Raw genomic sequence first — 22,263 nt, forward strand, 5'->3', positions numbered from 1 at the left:
TTACCAAGTAATTTCTGAATTATGTAGATTTACACAAATGGCTCAGTGAATCCCACTATTCAATGTGTGTTCTGGTTTTTCTCTGCACTGTCAAAAAGCATACAACACTTCGAAAAACTAACTACTATGTTCCTGACAACCAAGGTGAATTTTGCACACTGTCATTTTGTTTTACCACTACATACAAATGCTGAAAGTAAATTTGTGTTAAGAGCCAGTGTGATATGGTGGTTTTAGTACAGGACTACAACTCTGAAGACCAGGGTTTGAAACACTGCATGGCCATGGAATCCCATTGGGTGACCTTGGGCATGTCACATTCTCTCAGCCTCAGAAAGGCAAAAGCAAACCCTGTCTGAACAAACCTGGCCGCGAAAACCCCATTGTCGCAAGTCAAAAACAACTTGAAGGTACACCACCAACATTTTTTTTGTTTAGCTACATTCAGGAAAGATACTGTGCCTTTTAGAGTGTCCACCTGTTTTTTTAATGTTTGATTTTTCTGATATTTTCTTGTAATGATCTACTACTCATGAAGGCCATTTAAAAGGGCAATGACCCCACTTTTTTATGGCAGGGTTGGCAAAGTGCAGTTCTCCACTGCAACTCCCAACACTCCTAGTTACTGGTTATACTAGTTATGGCTGATAACTACAGTTGAATAACATCTGGAGGAACATACATTTCACACTTCTGGGTCTGTGAGCCAACTCCAGTGTTAGCTACAACTTGAATAAACCCATTGAATCAATGGGACTTGTATGTGTTTACTTAACAAATTCTATTAACTTTGTGGGTTTATTTTAGTGGGTTTGGTCAACTGTTTTGTTTTGTTTTTGAAATTGCCAATACAAAAAACGCTACATGGCTCAAGACCAGTGCAAGTGATTCTAATTTCCTAGAAAATGGAGGTGATAAAAATGTTTCTTTTTATTATGTTTTCTTCCAAACCTGTGAATATCCAGGCATTCACCTACAATGTTTTTTTTTAAGTAAACCTTGGTCTCAGATGCTCTTACAAATGCTAATTATAACAACACAAAAAGTTCTGGCCTTGGGGAGGCCAGAAATCTTAATCAAATATGCAAACCCAGAGACAGAGGCACATATTGCAATCAAGGTCATATTCTACAGAAACACTCTGGTGTAAGAAAAAGCATGAATAAAAGAAGGCAGGTGGAGACCAGAGAAGCAATACAGATGAAACACCTATGAAGGTTTTTTTTTAACATGAGAAGCAAGTAAACAATCAAGGGGGAAAATCATTATCATATACCCAGCAAGGGAAAGAAAAAACATGGACATTCCCCTTGCTAAGTTACTGCTCTTGGGAGGCATCTCTCAACTTGGCAGTCAGCTTGTTAAAACTTTGATCCAATCTGTTTTAACCTGGGAAAGACCAATGTGAAATACTTGAGGTATGAGTGAATCTTTAAAAAGTTGACTTCCTTTTATATTTTATAGAAACTATTTTCTATAAATGGCTTGGGCCCAGGGTACTTGGAGGACCGCCTCTCTCCATACAATCCGTCCCGCACACTCAGGTCAGCTGGGAAGCAACTGCTGAGAGTTCCAGAAGCTAGATATTCTACCACAGCACAGAGGGCCTTTTCCATCTCGGCCCCTAAGCTCTGGAACTCGCTTCCCGGCGAGCTCCGCTCGGCCTCCTCCCTTGACCAATTTAAAAAGGGGCTAAAAACATATCTTTTTCAGCAGGCATACCTCTAATGCAGGGGTAGGCAACCTTTTTGAGCCGGGGGCCGGGTTGCTGTCCCTCAGACAACTGGGGGGCCGAAGCCAAAAAATAAATAATTAAATATATATTTTTTAAAAATTAAATAAGTAAATAAACCGGGACAAATGTAGGACAAAATTTTCAAATGGAGGACACTGTTTTTTTAAAAATGGAGGGCACGCTAAAAATTTGCTGATTTTTAAAAAAATGTTAATATAAATGCATGTTTTGGAGGCTTCTATAGACAATTGCTCCCCTTGCCCACCGCTTGCCCCCCTTGCCTGCTGCTTGCCCCCCCTTGCCCACCTCCTCCTGATATGCCAAAGGCCCCACACCCTCACGTGAGAGGCCAAAGGCTCTGGCAGCAATCGGCAGCAGGACTGGGCGGGGGCCGGTCCCAAGGCCTTGCCGGGCCGCATTCGGCCCGCGGGCCGCAGGTTGCCTACCCCTGCTCTAATGCCCCGATGTAGCTTCTTCTCTCCCCTTCTGCTGCTTTACTAGTGGTAATTGGATATTGCTATGTGTATTTTTAATCTGTATAATTGTACTTTGTTTGCTGCTTTTATTATGTGTTATGTGACTGCATAACTTATTTATTGGAACCCGCCTTGATCTTTGGAAAGGCGGGCTAGAAATAAAGTTTTTATTTTATTATTATTATAGAGACAAGGAAACACAGAACAGAAAGGGTCCATAGCTGCTCCATCCACAAATAAAAGGCTTCTTTTGCAAACAGAATTGCCACTCTTCATTTAGGACAAGATTCTTGCAGGAGAAAGGAAGAAATCCAGTCCAAAGTGTTGCAAGGCTCTGGCACAACCTCTCCAGATGTGTTAGTCCCAGGAAACTTTTGTGCACAGTCTTCTGGTTGTAGCCATTGCACAATCTCTTGCACATCTTAAGACATGTGGTTAGCCCTTGGATGAGAGACCACGAAGGAATATTAGGGGTCTCTGTGGAAGGCTAGGAGAAATTTTTATCTGAAACTGTGGAAAACCAATTAGAGTTCACAATACTGAGCGCCATCAGTGTGGGACCACTAGCGGGCACAGGACAGCCTTTCACTATGTTTTTGGTCCTTCCCCAGGCCATTTGAGGCCAAGGAGACCTTTTATTTATAACAGGAAATGATGCTAGAAGTCACCTCCTGTTTTTTGAGACCACTAACTGCCCTGGCTCAATGCTAGGGAATTCTGGGAACTGTAGTTTTGTGAGACCTTTAGCCTTCTCTGCCAGTGTTCTAGTGGCACAATAAACTACAATTTCCAAGATTCCATAGCATTGAGCCAGGGCAATTAAAGCGGTTTCAAAATGGATGATTTCTGCAGTCTGCTTTGGACCTAAGTCGACATCGTGCAAAGTCCTTTCACCAGTTCTTATACAACTGTAAGAACACTACTGCAAGGATTTCTTCTAGTTCCATTTTTCCAAATCCAACCCTCTAATAAAGGATGAACATTTTTTCAATTACAACAAATAATACAAGGACTTAAAAACGAGAAATTAGGACAAATAAATAAGAATCTGAGACAAGGAGGCACTAAACAATTTGATTTTCAGGTGTTTTTTTCCTTTTCTCATAGTTTTTGTTAATAAGTGAGCCCTGAGAGGATGTTCAACAAATCACTCAGGTTTGCCAAGATTATATAAAACTAAATGTTATGAACTGCACTTTTCCCAGGAGTAAGACATGACAATTTTGTTTTGAAAACCCATATTTAATGTAGAAAAATCTCATCACATTTTATCCAGTTGGTTGCAGGATATATATTGCATATGTTCAAAGATTCATACTTTATAACACGAACATGTTAAAAACTGGAAGTCACCATTTATAATTTATGTTTAAATTTGTTTCTATTGCTGCTAAACAACGGTCAGAAAAATAATCCCAAAGCCTGCTTTTTTCAGTGTTTGCCTGCTGACCTTTCTGAGCACTTTCCCATTCATAATGAGACCTAGAAATGTTTGCCTAAACATTCATCTCTTAGCAGTACTGCTGGACAGTAGTGAGCCAGAGCATGTAGGAAATGTTTTTAACCTTGTAAAAATAAGATTTTTTTTTTTTTTTAAAAAAATCTATCCCCTATTAGGATGGCAAAATGTAAGATTATGCAGTTTAAGAGGAAGAAAGAGGTAAGGACTGTAAAAGACGCTTGATTGTAACAAGAGGCACCCCTCTCTTTTATACCACCAATTTCACCCCCCATATTGGTAGGCACAAGGCGAGCAATGCAAGGGTAGGACTAATCTGTTTCTGTTCTGGCAAACAAACACCATGAACTTTACCAGGTGGTAACGTTTAACTGAGTACTATATTTCGTACACCTTCAGTTGTTGAAAACAGAAAAAGCATTTTTCTTCCCAACCAACACTGCAACTAGCTTACTTGAAAGCAGAATTAGACATGGGAGACACACTACTATACCCACCACCAAATTACTGCTCCAATTGCTATGAAAATGTAATTCTGGCAGGATACAGACCACCCCCTGTCATGCTTTTTTTACTGACCAAGTTTGATTGACACCCTCAATCAAAAAGCATAACAGTAATGAAGCAAATAATTATTATTTGCCTGCTTTCTCACCTGCTCCAGAGCCATCTTCTTTTTTAACCTCCAGAGGGGCTCAAATGTAGAATCTTTCAAGCAAATTCACCTCCATAAAGCAATTTTGTTAATTTGCTGAAGAAAAAAAACTTGTTTTTGCCAATGGTCAGAATTTTATCCAAAGCCAAGTCACAAATCATTCCAATTGGAAGATCAGAAATGACTTACTTCTCCAGTGAAGCCTGCATGATAGTAGCAATGGCTGACAGCCCCCCCCCCCCCCCATATAGGATTTTTTTAAAGTCTGCATGTGATGCCATCCTAATATGGCCAGTCACAACTAGAAACACTTTATTTGGTGAAGGATACAAAAATAAATTCAAACAATTTTCTGAATTAACACAACTGTTACCTTTTGTTCTTACTTTCACTATCTTTATTGCACTCAGAAACTCCACTCTTTGGGCATTTTCAGTCTCAACAGCAGCAATTACTCTTAGTATAGGGCTGGTTACTGTACAACACTCAGGGAGCTGTTAGACCGCATCTCCCAGCAGACCTAGACAGTACTGCCACTAGTGACAAATCTTGGAAGCTGCAGATCAAAAAAAGATTTGTAGGACTGCACACATCCCACCCTAGCTCAAGTAGAAAGGGCTGGATGTGAAGTTCCTTTTTGAGGAATTCTGTCCAAAGGCAGTACCCATAAGCAGATGTAGAAGGGCCATTTTAACCATTTCACTCCTTCCTGGCAACTCTGTTGAAAAGGCTGGGAATTCTTTGGACCAGGGAAGGAAACAACCTGGGGGCACTGGTTAAACAACTCTCCTCTTTTCACTGGTAAAAACCTGCTACAGGAAAGATTCCCTTCCTTTTAAAGTATAATAAACACTCAAGCTTAGAATTAATTCCATAATTTCTAAATTTCCAAGCCACACTGCTTTTATAGTCCCAATGAACTTTAATTTAACAGTGGTGTTAAATTAATAAAGAAAATTACCATATTTAACCATTGTATTTGTCATGGGCTCTGGACCAGAACAATAAACTCATGGATTGAATCTCTATGTTTAACTACGCTCAAAGGCTTTTGTGAGCTGCGCAGCACTGCTTTTGTGTCAACATTTTAAATATGCAGTGTATCTTGAGAATGTGTTTTTTTAGAAGTTAAACTTTCTTCCACAGAGCTTATTTCCAAGTAAGTATGCAAAAGAGTATAGCTTAAGCACTGGATTCAGCAGTGCCCTTCGACTATCAGGTCTGGTCTGTATTTTGATTTATTTCACAAGAACCTCCTGCTGGATCAGAACAAATTGCTGTCTAGTTCAGCATCCTAGTGATGCTGAGAAATCCACAAGTAGGACAGAAGGGTAAAGGCCCTCTACCACTATTATTTCCCAGCAAATAGCATTCAGAGACATGCTGCCTCTGATTTTGAAAGTAATGTCAAGCCCACATGACTGGTAGTTATTTCCCTAAACTGAAAGCCATCAGATAGAATTTCCTCCCTCACTAGGAAACCAATGGATATCAAACTTCTTTTGCTGCTGTGGAATTTTGTGTTATATATGCCACCATCCATTGACAAACAGAACTTGGAAAAACATTATTTGCAATAAAACATTGTCATTTTAAGTTATTTTATAACGTACAGAGTAGTAGCAGATTATATCTATAGATACTGGAAATCCTATTCTCTCCTGGAATGTATCCCTTTGTACGACATTTTTCCATTTTCAAACCAGTACCTCAATTATTCCAAAGGAGCAAAGATTCATTTAGGAACAGAAGGATTTTGGCCCTCACCTTTCAAATACTAACTGTCCTACTATAGTCTTCATTTAAAAATCCCCATAATTATAAAACTCAGCTGTCAGGCAGACAGAGTGCTTTGGTTGAGAGGAAAAACTTTACCTCAAAAGATCCCAGCGTATGTGGAATTCTTTGGCCCCAGGGCTGACCTGTAAGAGATCCTGTATACTTTCCTCTTCAGAAGATCAAGCGGTTGGGGGGGGGGGGGAGCAGATAAAACAATGAAAAGGTGATGCAGTTCTTTCCTATCCAGTAATTCATTGCCAGTTCAGTCTATTATGGCTGGTTTTTGTTTTTATAATGCATTTCAGTTGATAAAAAAATAAAACCATTTCCTCTGCATATAATTCAGCCCACTTTACTGATGCAAGCTTAGAAACTTTTTTCTCCTTTTCTGACTTGACCATTTAAAACCAGAGCATTCTTTTTTTTAGTTCCTACATGAAATAATTTGGTCCTGTATCAACTGTTACTGAATTCTAACACTCTTTAGAGGATATTATTTCTTTTTTACATTAATAGATCTTTAATGTCTTTAATTTATTGGGATGTGACTGGTATTTAAAATAGCAGACACCTTCAATATTGATTAGACAGAATGTGTAATATTGGGGAACCATAATAAATTTGGCAATAATGAAGTTATTCGATAAATTAAAATAATTTTCCTTTCTTTTGTTATTTTTCAAATAGAGCCTATACATCATACAATGGTGATTTGTACCATTACATGTCACTGGTGCATTTTGGATTTTCATTTTAAAGTTTGTACAAAATTATGATTCATACTTTTTACAGATTTTGAAAAGTATTTGTAAAAATATCCAGCATTTAACAAAAATAGGAAAGCTTTAAAAAGTCACTAGAACAGCATTCATTTTTTTGATTGTGTCAAGTAATTTCACCAGCTGAGTTCTATAAGGCAGGCTGGTTTTGTAAAAAGACTGGAATTTCCTGCAGTAATGTAGCTCATTAATAAAACCGATTCAAGACTGGGAATAGAGAGAGTGAGAGTATATTTTAAGTTTCAAAAGAACTGAAACATTTAAAGATTCAGAAGAGGCACTGAAACATGATTCCATAAGGACTTTCCAGGCGATTGTCTCTTCGCTGAATTATCATTCCATCATATATACTGTGAAGAAAAGGGAGAAAATATTATTATCATTACCATATCACAATCTGCATTTGATTGGATTTCCTAATCTATGTGAACTAATCATGTTACTGAAGATTAAACGTATTAAGGCTATGGGTGCACAGCACCCTTTTCAGGATTTTAGACATAATGGAAAGAAGTAGAGAACAAAGGTATCCTTTCTCTATTGTATTACAGTTAAACAAATATATCTAGAAGAGTTGTTATGAATCCTGAATCAGTAGCAATTGTTGGTATAAAGATAGACTTGTTCTTACTGAATTATTGAAAAAATTGCATAATGCAGTTTGAAAAACTTTAAAACTTAAACTAAAGTCAGTTCTGATCCACATAGTTCTCTGAATTGCTCCTGAACAGGCTTTCAACTAGTATATACAATCAACAGTAGATATCAAGTAAAAATAGAGTAGTCATTCGATTTTGGTAATTTAGGGGCTCTACAGACTGCCCCTAAGGGGCGGTGGGACACCACCCCTTTCCCGGCTGGATTGGGGCCACAGCAACCTCATGCCCTGGCCCTGATCCTGCTTTTGGAGGGTGGAAAAAGGAGCCACCAAAAGCGGCTCCTTTTTGCACCCTCCAAAAGAGGCTATAGCCATGGCAGCGCAGCTGTATGGTGTCCCTTTGGCACTGTGTCATCTGCACACAGCGCCAGAGGTGCGCCATGATGCCATATGCTGTGTGGAGTGGTGCACGGCATCATGGTACACTGGGGCGGAATCAGGGCATCCTTTGTCAGGACGCTGCACCCTGTCTCCGCCCACAGGCTGGCCTTTTGGGCTGGTCTTTATAGGGCCTTAGCAAGCTTTTCTTTTACATTGTAGATATTAAGTCCATTTATACACACCTGTTGTCTAAGAACAACCACTGTCGCCATCTTCTTGAGAAACACTGTGCATTGCAATAAGACTTTCACATTGCTCATTTTCTTCAGATGTTCTACAAAATGAGAGAGCACTGTGTAATTATTTTTTGAATGTATGCATAGTCTCATGGAAACTAGGTAAAATGTGTTTTTAGGATAGTTATTATCTTAACTTTGTGTGAGAGATTACCATGTGCAAACAGCATTCTCTCCATAATTTACAAAAAACAAGAGCAATTATCAGTGCTTCTGTCTCTGTACTGTTCTCATGTTAAGTCTCTGGGCTCTAAAGCAAAGGACTGGAACAGAGCTATCCAGAATAATGTCAAGGAAAGAATGTTTCCTTGAATCAGAAAACTATTAGAAAGATGCTAGTAAATAGGATATTTAAACTTTAAAAACTGGGGGCAGTTTAGCAGGGGTATAATCTTCAACTAATCTCAAACCAGATCACCAAACTGCACAGCCCTATAGATTTAGTTGTATAGATTACATATGTGGGAAAAGTTAGGATTAATAGAGATGTACATGTAACGGAGGCCTAAATACCCTCAAGGCACCAGATCCTGTCTGATCTTCAATGATAAGCAAGGCCACCCCTGGTTAGTATTTGGATGGGAGACCACTAAGGAATATCAGGTGGTGAGGGCTATATTTTAGAGAATGGCAATGGCAAACCACCTGAGTATTCCTTGACTAAGAAAACCCTATAAAATTCAAGACAGGCAACTTGAAAGCATGTAAAACACACACAGGAATCCAGGTAAAATGGGGGTGGGTGAGGAGGTGGAATAAAGATTGAAAGAATTTACACCACCTCTGGATACGATGTCTTCTGCAGATGAATACAAAAACTCTTCTGATTCCCACCATTACTGGATCCCAGTTGTTGTAGTGGCATAAGAGCGTTGCAATGAAAAATGAAAAAAAGACAGGGATTGCTCCAGCAAAAAATAACCAAGAAAACTGGACCTGAAATTAGAACAAGGGACAATAGCTTGTAATTTCAATAAAAGCAGAAGAAAAAGACAGACAATTATTTCCCATATTTGGACAGGATACAGAGGACGCCTCAGGTCTGGCAAAGCCCTGCAGGGAGGAGGAGGAGTCCACATGCGACCCCTTCTCCTCTCTGGCGGGGTTTGCCAGACCTGAGGTGTCCTTCCAGGGACTCAAGTCTGGCAAAGCCCTGCAGAGAGGAGGAGGAGTCTGCCCGTGAGCTCTTCTCCTACCCACTGCGGTTTGAAGTTTGCCAGACTTGAGGCATCCTTCCAGGGACACCTCAAGTCTGGCAAAACCTGGCAGAGCAGATGAGGAGTCCACCCTCCCTCTCCTTCCTGGGCCTTTCTTCAACTTGAAAGGACTCAGAGTCAGGAGTCCATTCAGGGTGAAAAAAGTCAAGCTCTCTAGAGATCTTTGAGGGAAAGGGAAGGCAAGCAGGGAGGAAGAAGACTGGGCTTGTGGCCCATCCCTCTTCCCCAGAGACCTTTCCCTGCCCCAGTGCCACCAGCTCTCTCTCTGGATATAACTGGAAGCCAGAAAAGGTCTCTGGGGAGGAGCAACTGGCACGCACCAGTCGCTGCTCTCCCACCACCCTTTTCCCAGCCTCCAGCTGTCTCGGAGAGGCTGGGAGAGGGCTGGCACACTCGTGACATAAGTGATGTGCAGCCTGTCTGTCCCAGGCCAAAGTTAAAAATGTAAAGATGAAATTCAGAAAAGGACCCATTTAGCACTGGGGAAAATAGAGACCGATCCCTACATGGTTTCTGTTTATCATATATGTTGATGATGAGTGAATATGCTTTGAACACATCAGTTGTTTTATTTTTGTTTTGTACTTAAGCACAACCATATAGCATTCCTTAACTTTTACCAACTGAATAACTTTAAAGCCTCTAACTTCTCCTATAGCTTTACAGACTACTATAATACCACCCTCTTTCATTTTTAATTTTTGGATTTCTAATATGAATGATTCTATAATAATCTAATATCAACAGTAAAAAAGACAAGTATCTAGACACTAGACACAATATGCATGAAAACACAAAATAATTTACAAAAAGGAAACCTCACTAACGAAAACATCTGAGTATTAGCCATTAGAGTGTAAATATATCTCCTAGTTGCTCCAGGTAAGGTTTCTCTCAACTATCACCCCAAGGCTGCTGAGGAAGCATCTTCCTGAAAAGAGAGCTATAAGAGCGTGGCAAACTGCCTACTATCTGGCAGCAGTTATTTCTAGCTCAGGTGTCACCTCAGGGCAACTGAAGAAATAACCTGCCCTGAGGCATAAGGAGAAAGAATATGCTGAGAACTCAGTTGAAGAAAGGTAGAGTGGAAAGAGAAAAGCAGTCAAGTTGCAAGAAACACAGAGAAGTAAATGATAAGAGACCAAATCAAACATCTAAGAGCATGTCCTTATTTACATATGACACCAACCTGCAAGAAAAAGAATTATTCTTTCTGAGTCCTCTCTTCCAATAGCTGGAACCTCACAAGTATACTTGAACACATCTAAGAATAAGATAGTATTCCTAACTTTATACCCGTATTGCTTTTATTCAGTTTATTAGGGAGAGGGAGTGGAGATCTGGTCCTAGACCCACACTTGTTAAAGTAAGGATAGTTTTGCCATTGATTCCATTGGGTTCTGCTTGCCTTTTCTTTACATATATTCATTTCCTTGTGCAACATGTGCAGCCTGTATAAATAAACAACCGTTCTTAATCTTTTTCGCCCTAGAGGAATTCTTGAAATAAATCTCAGGTCTCAGGAAATCCCTGCATAAAAATTATTATTTTACCATTCAAAAATGCTACCCCCTGACCCAGTCACTTGCAGAATCCTGGGGGTCCAGGGAAACCCTGCTATTTAATCAAGTCTTTACAAGTAATATACTCTTTTTATTTATCCCTGGTGGCCACACTCATTATATTCAGGCTTCCTCAACTCAAAATTTCTATACTTCTTTTTTTAAATGAACTGATTTTTTTTAATACACAGATATATTTTAAGAAATGCAGTCATATCAAGTCACAGGAGCTGCTGAATAGGAATGAGCATGTTCAGAGGAGGGCAACCAAAATGGTAAAAGGTCTGGAAATCATGCCCTATGAGAAGCGGCTTAGGGAAATGAGTATGTTTAGCCTGGAGAAGAGAAGACTAAAAGGCATGCTTAAATATTTGAAGGAATGTCATATTGAAGATAGAGCAAGCTTGTTTTCTGCTGCTCCAGAGACCAGGACATGGAGCAATGGATTCAAACTACAACAAAAGAGATTCCACCTAAACATTAGGAAGAATTTCTTGGTGGCAAGAGCTGTTCAACAGTGGAATACACTGCCTCACAGAGTGGTGGCCATCTGTTAGGAGTACTTTGCGTATTCCTGCATGGCAGGGGGTTGGACTAGATGGCCCTTGTGGTCTCTTCCAACTCTATGATTCTACACTGTACCTGGATTTGCAAAAAAAAAAAAAAAAAAAAAGGGGGGGGGGAGGGAAATGATGCTTTACCACTATAAGAATGAGCCTTAGTGCCATTTTGAATGAACCACAATTTAGGATTCAATTGCTGAACTGCAGTTAATCGTAACTATGGTTTGTTGAAACAGATTAACCTCATGGTACATTCTGTCAAATGCAGGATAGAAAGCTTTCTATCTACTCTTTGCAGGTACACCAAATGAGGTGGAATGGAGAACTGTGCAAGCCGAAGGGTTTCTGTAGTTATTTTCTATAATGTAATCTTTTAAACCTGACTGCAGCCATTGTAGAGAAGTGGGAGTTTTGCGCCATTAGTAATTTTTCTTTGGTGGTGCTTCCTTCTTGTGAGATGCATATTGAAGCCAGGATGCTGCTACCTCTAGCCAATTCCTTATAGTATTAAGTGGAAAATATGTTTTGTAGTTCATGGACCTTAAAGATGAGGAAGGAGGAACTATAAGGTACTAACGGGTATATAAACGTAAAATAGGTATCAGAAGCTTTTCTGCAAGAGATACAGCAGAATGAAGTGTGAACCTTTTAATTTGAGGATCTGAATTCTCTGTGTTACAAGGACATCAATCCAAAGCCTTTGTAGGCTGTTAAAACAGGAAGCTTTTTTAAATGCTAATCTTGCTCTACATCTGAAAAATCTCACTTCAGAATAGAGTGCAAAGCAGGTCAAATTCTGCCAGCATTAAAAATTATTATTAAGCAGGTGCAACACTTGTACTAGGAGATACTAAGATATATATGCTATATACTTCACCCACTTAGGAATTTCTAATGTGGTTGTCTGTTTAAATAGTTCTTCAGCAGAAACTTGAATATACTGATTCAGTAATTTCACTTTCTCAAAGTATCCACATACCTGTCTGTTTTTTTTTTTTTTTTGCATCTCTATTTGAACAGAAGATCTAAATTCAATAAAATCTTTGCTACTTGAGAAGAAAACCCAAACTATATTGAATTAATTTTCATTACAGTGAGCCCATCATATTGGCAGGCTAGCCATCCGCAGACTGGAGCTCCCACAGATCACCCCTCCCCATATTAGCAAATGGTGGTTTGCACTCAGGGGTATGTTGACATGGGCATGGGCACACTGACAGCCACTGACTAAATTGAGATTGAGTTCCCATCTGTGTGCGCGTGGGGCAAAATCAAACCTACATGGATCGGAAGGACCCATTGTCTATGAGAGCTGGAAGTCTAGCTTAATGCCAATTTAGCATCTATAGACAAATAAGTGTATACACTATACCACCTTTCCTTCTGCTTATAAAGAGCTTCCTGTGATGAGGACTAAATTCAAGGTATTTAATTAATTAATTAATTTCTATGTCGCCTTCCTCCCAGAAAGGGATCCAAGGTGGCGCACAGATAAAACTGTTTTAAAATTTTACAATAAAGATTTAAAAAAAAAACAATTAAAATTAACTAAAAAAGAAGTAGAAATTCAATAAATATACAAAGGTTGTTTTTTTTAAAAAAACCCTAAAGTGCACACCCTGTATAAAAGCCACCCTCTCACGGTTATATATTAAAAGGTATGTTTGCAAAAATAGTTTTCATCATCCTAGACATCAAAAGTGTGCATAAATCCATTGTAATGGAATGATAGTTAAGCATGATTAAGATACACTGCAATGAGAGAGGTAACAGTCCAAGACCATGTCCACAGAAACATTCACTTACATAATGAACCCATAATGTACTTAAACCCCAACATCTGGTGTGTTCTATTAAAAGTCATATTTCTGAAGACATTAAAAGCTTCCCCAAAACTGTCATTTAACTAAGGAGCCTTCAGTTTTTGCACACTCATTAAACAATTAAATTGTACAAATGCCACCACTATATCTACCTGGCCCAAATCCCTGCACTTTTAACTCTTCCTGTTGCCCTCAATCAATCTATTTAGGATTCTTAGCAGAATTTGCCATTGTCATCAATAAAATTTGCATTACCTTTTGCATGCACATGTCGGCTATTATGGACAGAGGTATTGTAAGGCTCAGGGCAAGTGTGCCTATCAGTGATGAGGTAAGAAAGCAGCCCCTAGGAAGACATTAAAACTAAATTTAGAACAGCTATAGCACTACTGAAATGTAGAAGTAATTTTCACAAAAGTATACGAAAGGCAGACTTTGCAGGACTGGTGCTGTCTGTTAACACACTGGTTAAGCACAAGGTATAAAGGAAACTTGGTAAGATTTTATTCTTGTATATATTATACTAAATGTTTCTAGCCTTACTTCATAGCAGAGAGAGTGGTAATACAGACAGCATGACAATCAGAGAACAAAAACTGAAAAATAACAGTTGATTAATTTCACAAATCCTTTTCCCTTGAAACTCATGATTTTCAAACCCAATTAATGATTTATAGTTTTCACATTTGGAATGATCAAAAACCAAAAAAAATGACTGCCAACTATAAATCATGCTAGTATATCTGGTATATTTTCTATGAATATTTGCCCTTGGGCTCAAGAAAAAAAATTACTTGAGCCCCTAAAATGCAACCTCTTATCTATCTTAGATGTTATACCCACTGATTTTATTCATCTTTGCGGTTCACAAATATATTTTCCTCATCCAGTAATGTATCATATAATGACCTGGGTGTCTTAATGATCCATCATAGATTAAATAGCAGATCTAGCTACTATTAATTTGTATGATGTCGAAGCAAATAAAATCCTCAGTGAAGACTGTGCAAACTTTTGGCAGTGAGTCATAAAGTAATTAATCAGTCAGTGAGAGGCTAAGTGATTTTCATGGATGGCAACATTTACACTGGCATCTAGATTCTCCTGATCTGATTATAAGGAATCAATACTAGCTAATGAAAAAGTATTTGTCAGGTAAGTCCTCTGGCTTATGGGTTGATGAGTTTCTCTGCATCCATGCATAGCTTTGAGAATCCATGTTGCCTGCTGACTATATGCAAACAATTTATGATTAAAAAATAATAGTTTCCATTTATTAAAGCTTCAGTCTGGGAAGAAGGGCAACACATAAATCAAATCAAATGAAGAACTAAGGTAATCTTCACTACTGTTATTGTTGTGGCCACTAGTTTCATTTACTCCCAGCCAAGGACAAGAAATGAGAATAGAGCTGCGCATGGTACTGGCACAGAGCTGTTTACAGCATTTTTGTTCAAAGTGTTCCTCCTGTCTTAAATGGCCCTTGCTTTGTAAAAAGTTCTTAGTGTTGTGCTAATGGACCACACTTGGCCAGGACAAGTAACTACTTGAATGCAATCCCACAGACATTCTAGCTTTGTTGCATTTAATAGGCAACACTTGCTTCTTGTTGATGACAACAGGTGGTGACATCCTTCACTAGTGCTAGCTGTAACCACTGCTTTGCAAACATAGTCCTGTTAGCTCTTTAATTAAACAAAAACATTTTATTAAACCAAAAAGAAGTCTAACAGAAAAGAATAATCAGAACAAAGCACATACCACAACCAGAGAAATTCAGACAGAACAGTTCCAACAAGGCCATTGATGACAATGCACATAAGAACTAATTTACTGGGAAATTCAAAGTCCTCAAATCCAGTATAGTGTAGTAGGAAGAAACCTGGCCATAGCAGCAGCAAATTAAACAAACCCACGAAACCTGCAAAATCCCAGAATAATAACAGTGTTAACAAAAGAAAAACAATTTACTATATCTTTACATGTTCCATTTATCTGGAAATACTTTGTTATTTTACAATATATATTGATTCTAAGCTCCTTGAAAAAAATGTATTTTGTTCCAAGTTAAGTGAGACATGCCATTTCCAAAATTACAATGACATCTCATTTCAGAGATTAAAAATAAGACATACTGTATTACTAACATATTTACAATCTCCTAATCTAGGATTACTGACAGATATATTCTACTGTTTAATTAAACAGTGTTAAATATGTATACGACACTATTCAATTAAATCACTCATTTTTAAAATCTTATGTACGCCTTTACAGATGGCTCATATGTTCAAAGGAGCCTTAGCTTTTAGTAAGATATTTTGGACTGCAATCTCAGACAGCTAGCAAATAAGTCAGAAAATCACAAATCAGAATAAAGCAAGTATACAAGATAATAAAAACAGCAAGTACAATAGATCATCATAACACCATTTACAGTAATAAGTAACAAACATAGACAATCACATAGACCAAATGCTTGTTAAAAAGGTGTTTTGCTGCTGAGAGCCTAATAAGCAACAGAAAAGGACAGAGGGTGAGCATTATCTTAGCACTACCACTGAAAAGCACCAATAGCACATAGCTACCCACTTACTTCAGATGGTGATGGCTTGTAAAACATACTCTTCGGATGGTGATAGCATGTAAGGCATGTAAAGATGGTGATGGCATATGTTGTTGTATGCCTCCAAGTTATTTTTTTTTACTTATGGCAACCCTAAGGCAAACCTATCATAGGGTTTTCTTGGAAAGTTTCTTCCTCTGAGGCTGAGAGAATGTGATTTGCCCAAGTCACCCAGAGTTTTTTTTTTATAATGTTTAAGATGGAAATTGAAAACTGATCTCCAGAGACATAGTCCAACATTCATACCACTACACCACATTGGTTCTCAAAGGCAGATGTTATTGTGACATCTGAACAAGATCATTAAGATTCTCACCAAGATCATTAAGATTCTCACCAGTCTCAATGACTCTGTTCACTTGTCATAGTAAACCAGGGTTCCTAGGAAATCCTGATTTTTTCAAATTTTCTGTCATTCCGGCTGCAAACAGTTGATCAACGAACCATTGAAATCAATACTTTGCTTCTATGATGTTTGAAAGCACTCTGCTTTGTTGGCTAGCCAAAGAAACAAGCCAACAACAAAGCAAGGGTTATTTCTCTGACTTGTTAAGAGAAAGAAAAGCCTGGGTAGTGTCTAAATGCCAAAGGAATCATGGTTTGTTTAGCCTCTTTGACTTGCTTACATAGTATGTTCCTATTTATTTATTTATTTATTTATTTATTTTGATTTTGGCTTCTTGTGACATCCAAATAGGTCCATCAGGCGGGTTATGTCTATCTATTTTACTAGTTAGAAATATGAGTGTTTAAGTAAAAGACATGTGCACATCATTTCAAAATTATCCTTGTTGCATCACCAGAGCCTAGTGATAAAAAAATAAGCAAACTGTTGATTTTAAAATGTGTTTATTTTTACCTAAAGCAAAATGAAAACAATCCAAATCTAAGCTCTGATCAGAAACATAGGGACTGGTTGTTTAATTGTACAGATTTGTATACTGGGCTTTGAAAACATATCCAGTTAAAAGAATTAAAGGAAGGGAAGGGTAAAAATGAATGTGACAGCACCTTTAATTGATAACTGATTTTATTTTATTTAAAATAATTGATTTTATTTTAGCATGAGCTTTCATGCATATAAAGCCACTTCTTCAGATGCAGTACAGAATGATATTAAAGCTTCAAGTTATAAAGGGGCAGTACACACGGCCTGCAAAACGCCACACCTCTTTATTGTGCAGCATTGCCGCAGCAACCAAACAGGGCGGCAAAAAAGGAGCCGCCTAGAACGGCTTGTTTTTGTGGCGCGATGAGGGTGCATTGCAGCCTTTATGATGCCGCTTCTGCCCAGAGGTGTATGGGCACTCCAGTGCCCTTATGTCACGAGGCTGCGCCCCGTGTGGACAGGACTGCAGCCTTGTGATGTAGCGGCGTCAATATTAGGGCTCAGCGCATATAGATGCTGTGCCGTAGCGAGCCCTAATTTTGGCGTCAGGGCATCACAAAGCAGCTGTGTGTACCACCCCAAAGTGTATTTATACAGTAGTGGGAGTAAGTTAGAACGCAATATTATGGCACATAACAAAAAGAATATTCTCAAAGAGGGTTTTTTTAAAGCCATGGAAACTTACTTTTGGTAAACAGATTTATTGCTTTCACACATCAACACTAACTGACCACTGTAAAGATCTGAAAGACTTGTATCATCTTGCCCAGCTTTTACAAAATTTAGGGCAAGGGATATGATTTGCACCTTCCTTAATCCTATTACATTCTATCCTTCTTCCACAGTTGTATAAATATGCTTTATAACCTGAGGTTTTCACATCACTTTTACTGTATCTGAAGAAGTCCAAAGCTCATGCTAAAATGCAAACCAGTTAATCTTAAAGGTCCTTTTTTCTCTCTCCTTCACTTCCTCCTTTTCATGCTGCAAGAGATTAACATGGTTACGTCACTGAAAACTACTATACAATGAAATTATCCAGGCTAGTTTACAAAAACAAAAACAAAAAAACCCCAAAACACATCTTCCAAAAATAAAAAAATCAGTAACAGAGAAAAACCCATAGAGTTGAAATAGTTAAATAAGGGTTTTACCTGGCACTAAGAGTATATCGGTGTAGTCGGCCCTCCACATTTCTGGCTTTGACTTTTGTGGATTTGATTATCTGTGGTTTTGATTAATGTGTTCTCTCTAGGAATCTCTAAGTCCTCCAGCGCAATTCTGCCAGAAGCTGACCATAGAGTTGTGTTGGAGAACATATAAATTCCTAGAGAAAATTCCTAGGCATTTGCAGGTCCTCTAGCATGATTCTATGATCAACTTCTGCCCAATGCTGACCATGGACTGCACTGGAGGAGCTGGAGACTCCTCGAGAAGTGTTCTCTTAGGTCAAAGGAATGGTGTTTTGTTATTTGCAGTTTTTCCACATTCACAGGGGTCCTTCACTCCTAACCCCAACGAATGTGGAGGTACTACTCTACTTCCCTCCTGAGGAAAAATCCTTAGAGGGGGCATTACACAGGAGAAAGTCTTCTCTCTAGGCTATTTTCTTACCAAAAAACATTGGGATATCCAGCTTGTCTTCTCTGTCTACTTTTCGTTTTATCATAACTATGTAGATTGCATACAGCATAGCTCCCACAAGAGACCACAAGGACCCTGTAAATGGGGAAAACCGCAAACTATGTTAAAGTAACAGATTTCACTACTGTATTGTAGATTTAATTTCTTACCACTGTGTTATACATTTAATTTCTTACAGGTTAATATACTGTTAAGATCTTGTTCTATTTAATTACATGAAACAAAAAGGAAAAAATAATCACACAGCACTGCTTCTAAAATGACAATCTGTTGTAAAATGTAAATTCTACAAAAATGTGCTTTGTTATAGTTACTGATGAGTTTCTCAATAGTGTACAATACACAAATAGGCATTTCAATTCACAAATCTAAAACTTCGTGGGGGGGGGGGGGGGAGAGATATACCTATTGTATCTCTTCCAGCAGATTTCTCAGAGCCAGACAGATTAACAAGGACAACACCTCCAATGCTGTTGGGGAAAAAAGATCCATAGAAGTATTATATTACACCAAGTTGAACTAAGCATTCTGTATGGAAATCAGCAAACAGTAATGCCCAACTATTTATCATTATAATATTTTGTAGTGTATTTTGCACTTCTTTACAATATTTCTCAAAACTGGATAAAATAAACTATGATAAACTGCTCTGAAAGGCTCAGATAACCACCATCACATATAATTTAAAGTTAAGGGGAAAAGAAGGCAACAATCTCCCTTTCCTTTTTATCACTAGAATGCCATTGTACAAATAGGAAAGGAGATAAATCAGCAATAGCGTTTGCAATAAAAATACATAGTAGTTTTTCTACAAAAAAATGTATCAATCAACAACACAGGCTACATTTGGGATTGGATTCTTCACAGTAAACTCATCCACACTTGGCTCTCGGCTGAAGTAGTGGTCTTCTTTCTAAGCAAACCTTTGTACAGTAGTTCTCTTTTTAACCATGTATAGCTTTTGTACATTAACAGCTCACATTTTACATCTCTGGCTCCACTGTATCAGAGGTCAAGAAAAGCAAATCACATATGACATTTCCATCTCCACCCTCATGATCCACACGGATCAGAGCAGGTGACAGAGATGTCCTGTTTTCTACAGACTTATGCCAAGCATATGGGAGGAGAATCAGAGTGAACTGAAACATTTGCTGTTGGTAAATTTACATGCTTTCTCACAGTTGCACCTTTTAATTTCCAACAATGGTTTAATCACTAAATTTCAGTTCCACATGAATAAGCCCTGGTTTAGAATTCAGAGATATGGCCATGTTAATCTGGAATAATCCAGATTGCAGAAATAATCCAGGCTGATATGACTTTAACTCCCATGGCTCAGTTCTATGGAACTCTGGGAACTGTAGTTTTGTGAGACATTTAACCTTCTCTGTCAGGGAGCTCTGGCATCACAACAAACTGCAAATCTCAGAATTCCATAACATTGAGGAATTGTAAAGTGGTGTAAATCCAGATTATTTCTGCAGTGAGGATGCAGCCTTTGTTTATTTTCCCAGATGCATGGTGTGAATTGGTGCCCAGGAAAGACCTTTATAATCAATGAGTAGCCATAGAAATGCAAAACTTGTGGGTATTATGGTGAAGTGACAAGGTTCAGTTTTAAAGATATTTAAAGGAAGAAGAAAGATGTTGCCAAAGGCCAGAATGGCTGGATGACCATATGAACTGAATGACATGTCACTTCACCACCATACCCACAGGCTTTGTATTTCTATGGCTATGCATACAGCCTAATTATAAAGGTCCTTCCTGGGCACCAGTTCACGCCATGCATCTGAGAAAGTAGACAAGGTCTACGAAAGCTTTTGCTGCAACTTCTTTCACTCAATCTCAAAGATGCTACAAGATGCTTTTGCGAGCCATGGATTAATGTGCTCTCCTTCTATACTTTCCTCATTTAACATTTTACTGAGAAGACTGTTATCATTTGCTTTTCATTTTTCTTATGTCTTCAATGTGATAAACTGTGGTTAGTTTTAATTACAGTTGCTCCAAACAAGCCATCTTCACTCCATGATTTACAATCTTGGCATATTTTCATAAACTACTGTTAACACTAACCAAAGTTTTTAGTTCAGGCATAAGGAAAACCACAAAGAGAAACAAATGCTTCCAATCTTCTCATGAGGGATATTCCAGAGCCAGAAATGTGAGAGTAATGTGTACAGCTGAAATCCAATTGTCAGTCCCAGCAGGAGCAGATCTACTGAATCAAAAGGGCTTATGAAAATGATGACTTAAATTCAGCAATTGATTTGATGGGTCTCTTGTTGGCAAATGGATTTAGGCCCATGATGACAAGACACTAAATGACTATAGTCTTCCAGATGTTTTAAGACATCAATTCTCAGCACCCCTAGCTAACAAATAGGGAGATATGATGCAAAGTGCAATTCAGAAATGTCCAGAGAGCCACAAATTTCCCACTTCTCTACTAAAACATAGTTGTATCTGAACACAGTTAGTTTGGCCAATATTGCATGTGCTTAATGCCTATGTTATACCTGTTTAAACTGTGCAAAATGTACCCGAGGATATCAGCATTAATTTTCCTGCAACAAGGTTACTGAAACATAGCACCAAAATTTAAAATGTCCACCTCTTAATATCTAGAAAATCTAAGGAAGGCCACAAAGGTAGAATAATGTCAGTCTCTGGGATGAAACAAACACATGGCATACTAGAAACCAATCACAATTCAAAGAGTGACTTATGTTACAATATACAGTAACCACATGAGCAAAAAAAAAATAAGAATGGGGCAGAGAGAAAAGAATGAAATATTTTACATTAACTGATTTTTATATTTAAAAAAAAATCAAAGTTGGAATCTGTCTTGAAGGGTGCTATTAGATTTCTTTTTTCTCTCTCCCACTACCAACCACATACTAGGTGTTGTTGAACTGGTTCTCAGGTTAAGAAATATACTTTCCAAATCAAACATAATATGACACTACAGAATTTAACTAGGCAAGAAGTTTGTTTATTGGCAGTACAAAAAATGAGAATAAAGGAGCCACTGCTGTGAAATCTAAACTATCTGTACTGTTTGTGAAAAACTTAATTTTCAATGAGGTCACAAAGTTTTCTAGCTTAAAAGATTCATGTGGTTATATACTAACGTAAGTAGCTCAGGTTAGGACTAATGAAAACTCTGATTTTGGGTTGCTTATAGTAAAATGGTCAATTATGGGCACAGCAATGGATAGAACAGGTACAACCACTTTAGCAATATTCTGAAAATGTGTTTCCCGTTTAGCGTTGGCTGATCTGCTGCCTCTAAAAATAGTGCCAAAGCCTTCACCACTAAATCCAGCTATCTAAAGAGTATAAGAAAACCCAAACTGGTAGGAAGAGAAGAAAATTGGAGATTGAGCAGTCTATATTCTTACCTTAAAATGACAGCTAACAATTTTGAAAGGGTAAATCTGTCTCCACTGTTACTTGGAAACACTGCAGCTAGGATTAAGGTAAATAATCCTGTAAAGAGAGAAAAACCGACAACTTTTATTGTGTTACTTGAATTCATGATAATAATACTAATAACAATAATGAAGCACATAATATGATGAAAAATAATGATTAAAATAATTGTTTCCATTTTTTAAAGCTTCAGTCTGGGAAGAAGAGCAACACATAAATCAAATCAAATGAAGAACTAAGGTAATCTCACTTAGTCACTATTGAAATTAATATCAAAAATTAGTTACAGCTAGGCTGTGTTTCATTTATTTTAGGAGAATGTAAATGTTATTAACTT

The 22,263-nt window shown here is 38.0% G+C and overlaps 1 protein-coding gene across 3 annotated transcripts in view; it reads right to left on the bottom strand.

Moving 5' to 3' along the window:
• Nucleotides 1–3,452: 3,452 nt before the first annotated feature.
• The window catches only part of LOC149313918 (solute carrier family 35 member F5), a 46,925-nt gene continuing 28,114 nt past the window's right edge, over nt 3,453–22,263 (bottom strand). For all 3 annotated transcript variants that reach the window (XM_089520154.1, XM_089520155.1, XM_089520156.1), the window contains exons 11-18: nt 21,896–21,983; nt 18,888–18,952; nt 18,453–18,557; nt 15,085–15,244; nt 13,579–13,669; nt 8,940–9,094; nt 8,105–8,196; nt 3,453–7,233 (exon numbers count right to left, since the gene is read on the bottom strand). In XM_089520154.1, the coding sequence (XP_089376280.1) occupies nt 8,112–8,196; nt 8,940–9,094; nt 13,579–13,669; nt 15,085–15,244; nt 18,453–18,557; nt 18,888–18,952; nt 21,896–21,983 (749 nt within the window). In that variant the 3' untranslated portion in view covers nt 3,453–7,233; nt 8,105–8,111. The remainder of the gene's footprint in view (nt 7,234–8,104; nt 8,197–8,939; nt 9,095–13,578; nt 13,670–15,084; nt 15,245–18,452; nt 18,558–18,887; nt 18,953–21,895; nt 21,984–22,263) is intronic.

Source organism: Sceloporus occidentalis, unplaced genomic scaffold (genome assembly GCF_023333645.1).
Source record: "Sceloporus occidentalis isolate IW3139 unplaced genomic scaffold, rSceOcc1.0.p SCAF_4, whole genome shotgun sequence".
In the NCBI taxonomy this organism is placed as follows: domain Eukaryota; kingdom Metazoa; phylum Chordata; class Lepidosauria; order Squamata; family Phrynosomatidae; genus Sceloporus; species Sceloporus occidentalis.